Source organism: Juglans regia, chromosome 7 (genome assembly GCF_001411555.2).
Source record: "Juglans regia cultivar Chandler chromosome 7, Walnut 2.0, whole genome shotgun sequence".
In the NCBI taxonomy this organism is placed as follows: Eukaryota; Viridiplantae; Streptophyta; class Magnoliopsida; order Fagales; family Juglandaceae; genus Juglans; species Juglans regia.
Window position 1 is genome coordinate 39357643 of NC_049907.1, and position 3602 is coordinate 39361244.

The window sequence follows — 3602 nt, forward strand, 5'->3', positions numbered from 1 at the left end:
TGCAAGGGGCATAACATACGTACCTTGCACACGCAGTCCCAAACTCAAAACTGCAAATAAATTTTATATATATATGGTTTTTTATATGTAAATATGAATTTTGGGTATCCGACAAACATGCTAATAAGAGGGAGAGAAAAAAAAAAAGGTAATTTCAGGTGTAAAAGGTCTCACAAGGTATACAGAAGGGATGAACATTTGCTGTTTCTTGAGAAAAAAAGAGGTGACCAATTATTTTGCAATCTTTACAAGTTGGAAAGGCAATTGGAGGCTTGCCGACCATACATTGTGGAGTTGAAAGGGCGAAGACGTACAAAAGAAATGAGAGGCACCAGCTACCCTCACCTGCTTCGAAGTTGTCCTCTGTAGTCTTATATTAACGGAGTTGGACACAGTCCTGGCTTTGATGCTATGCCCTGTCTAATATATTTACACTGTAGATCGAAGGAAAATGATATATGCTTTAAGTTTCATTGAAGACAGCCGCTCTCTTCTTATAGCCTTCCATCTCAAAGATCTTTCCCTTTACTTTGGTGAATGTGGTAAAGGTGTTTCAATCTAAAAGCCAATCGACTGATATTATTACATCACCATCTTTTTGGTATCCGATTTAAGCAAGGGGAAATAAATTATGTACAACATTACTCGATTGATCTAACATATATAAAAGAGGTTTTAAGGTAATTCTCTTGTCCACTTCGTAGCCCAGCTGACGGCTACCACACCTGTGGTTTTTGGTTGTAAAAATAAAATAAAATAAAAATGTATGTTGACATAAAAGGTTAATAAGTGGGCTTTACGGTATTTTCGCTTTCGTCACTCAAAACTTGGAAACCAAGCTTGTTCGCTTTTGAGTCGGGCCCGGCCTCCATGGCAGCCGAAAGTAAAGTCTGCATGACTAAGAAATCACTTGATTTGTTGGCCACAACTGTTCCAACGCTATTGTTGTTTTCTTTTTATTATTGATCCTTTTCTTCAACAAAATCTCTATATTGTCCTTCGCAAAGATACCTTTTTGCTTCCTCGTTCAAATTCCCGAAATGGCATTCTGGTAACTTTGTTAAAAATAGAAGAGAAATAAAAACCAGAGGGAAGTTGGAACCAAGCTTCTATGTGATGCAAAAACATTCTTCAATAGAAACATCTGATCGATCTGAACTCTCTCCAGCTCACTGTCAAAGCATACGACGTCTCCCCCTTCAAAGAAGACAAATCATTGTCACATAACTATAACCATCTTGATGTCCCGGTCGAGCTTGGCAAAGAAGCTTCACCTAGCTAAGGCCTGGAAGAGCTTCAACCTCGCGTTCCAATCCAAACTTCACAAGCTCATGACCTCCAAAGTCATCACAACCACCACTCGCCGCCTCCGAGCCCTGCGTACCTTTCGCTTCCTTTTCCCCTTCAAGCGCCACCCTCTCCCTAGACCCTCCTACACCTACAGCCAACATTACCATTACAGCCGTCACAACCACAGCCAGTCCCATAAGATGAACTTCGCTGCTATACACATAGACGAGCTCTTTGAGGGGCCTGCTGCCTCGGTGAACAGAAGCACTCTGCACGCGCGCGCAGAAACAAGTAAAGGTAAACAAGTGATTGACGAAAGGAGTTTGCCCAAAAGGAGCAAGAGCATACACAGTGTTGAGGACGCATGGGAAGCGGTCATTGCTTCGTCGCCACAACTGCGAAATGTGAATGAAAGGGCGGAGGAGTTCATCTCCAAGTTTCGCGAAGATATGAAGCTCCAGAAGGAAAGATCTTTCCAGGAGATGTTGGAGCGCAGTGCCTAACATGAAATGTTTTTTTTTCAAACATTCATATTTTCTTCTATTTTTCAAATATGAAGTATGAAAGCTATTCAAGATGCTTGTTGCTTTGAGATTTTGTTCTTTTTTTCCGTGGGGTGCAGTCAACACACTGGTTTACAATGGGTTTGAAAATGTATAGGAACTTTGGTTGTGGGCTTCTTCTGTATTCTTATCAAAAGTGGGGCTTTTTTTTTTATTTTTTTTTTCTGATTTGGTAATTATAGAGTGAGAGAATGTTCTTCCTATAGTTGTGTGAAACAAATGAAAAGTTGTTAACATTGTAAAGCAAGTCTACGGTGATTAGTTAGAAAGAGAAATGATATTTGTAATTTTAAGATGTATAAGTTTTACATATTATTTTTGAAAAAAATTGAGTAAAGCTGGTATCGACATGAAAAAATAATCTTTTTTTTTGTAACTTCACTTGTTTTTTTAAAGAAAGTGTTTAGAATTTATAAATCTTAAGACTATATCTAATATTATTCTAGTTAAAAATTTAGTGCATTCAATCATATATGACTCCGTCTGACTTGTCCAGCCGTAAATGAAAAATTGTTTATAATGAATATATGAATCCGGGAATGTTCATGCAAATAACAAATCAAATTCCAGACAGCCATATTGGAATGATAGGAACTCCCTTAAACCTTTAGAAAAGTATTTGGGAGCAACTTCTTGCCCACAAGCTAGGCCGACACGAAATCTACGAAAATACAAATAGCATCCACTTTGAATTCCTTGTTCTACATACATGCACGAATACAATACTAATCAAAACAAATTGCTCATTGAGCTCTCACAAGTCACAATAGCAGATTTTTGGAATGGTGAATCGTGATGCTACAGCTACACCCACCTAGAATTCTCACCGAATAGCCTTTCTTTTCTTTTCTTTTTCTTTTTTTAAATTCTTTTTGAACCCCTTAAACATTTAAAAAAATCACAAAGTCATTAAAAAATATTTCCTTAACTGTTAAGTAAAAGAAATAAATACATATTCTCAAATGGTTTGGCAAATACTAACTCTTGAAAAAAAGAAAAAAAAGTAACCAAAGATTGAAAAGACCGAAAAATTTTCGTTTTTCTCTCCAGAGGCCTTTTTTTTCCTCTACCAAAGTAACCAGAGATCACATCCTCCAAGAGAGGGGTGGAGTTTCCCTCCTCTTGTCTAGCCAACGCCAAAACTATTCATAACATTTTTTTGTAATTTTCAATCCGAAGCACCAAGATACGTCGATCTGCTATCTACTGGCCTCCTACGACCGCCACACACTCCACTAGTAGACTCTCCAATCGACGATCTGTCGGACAGTAAAAGAAAACTAACCAAAAGATAGCTCGCACGGCTCTTTGTGAAACTCACGTGCCGCCGTGCTAAGGGGAGTCTGCCATTGTCACGCATGGCACCACCGGGATCAGCTGCTTTGGATCTCTTAGATCCGACCTTTACATTTTTTCCAAGAATGGCACGTGAACCACATGTGCCTCCATAACCAGTGAAGGTCGTTTGCCTACGAATTGATTCATCTGGCGGTTGCTACTTTCTTATATTCCCGCTTTTCGTAACCAAGGATCAAGATAAAGTAGTCGTGAAAGTCTTCTTCAACCAATCCAGACCAACAAAATGCAGCAAACAACAATCTACTATGACTTGTCGTCATAGTTTTATAGACTTTTTATCAGACTATACAAAAACTACTTCAAACGGCTTCTCCTTTGTGGGAAATGGGAGAGCCAAATTTTTAACTCGAAATCCCTCTTTTTTATTTCTCTTGTGTTGCATTTGTATGT

The 3602-nt window shown here is 38.5% G+C and overlaps 1 protein-coding gene across 1 annotated transcript; it reads left to right on the forward strand.

Moving 5' to 3' along the window:
- The first annotated feature begins 1091 nt into the window (after positions 1-1091).
- Positions 1092-1879, forward strand: LOC108981043. The gene has a single exon (XM_018952115.2). It carries the CDS (start codon positions 1242-1244, stop codon positions 1791-1793), a length of 552 nt encoding a protein of 183 aa, XP_018807660.1. The 5' UTR covers positions 1092-1241; the 3' UTR covers positions 1794-1879.
- Positions 1880-3602: the final 1723 nt, after the last annotated feature.

Bases quoted from the DNA above. Each gene is read 5' to 3' on its own strand.
- LOC108981043 (XM_018952115.2), top strand. From the start codon at position 1,242: ATGTCCCGGTCGAGCTTGGCAAAGAAGCTTCACCTAGCTAAGGCCTGG.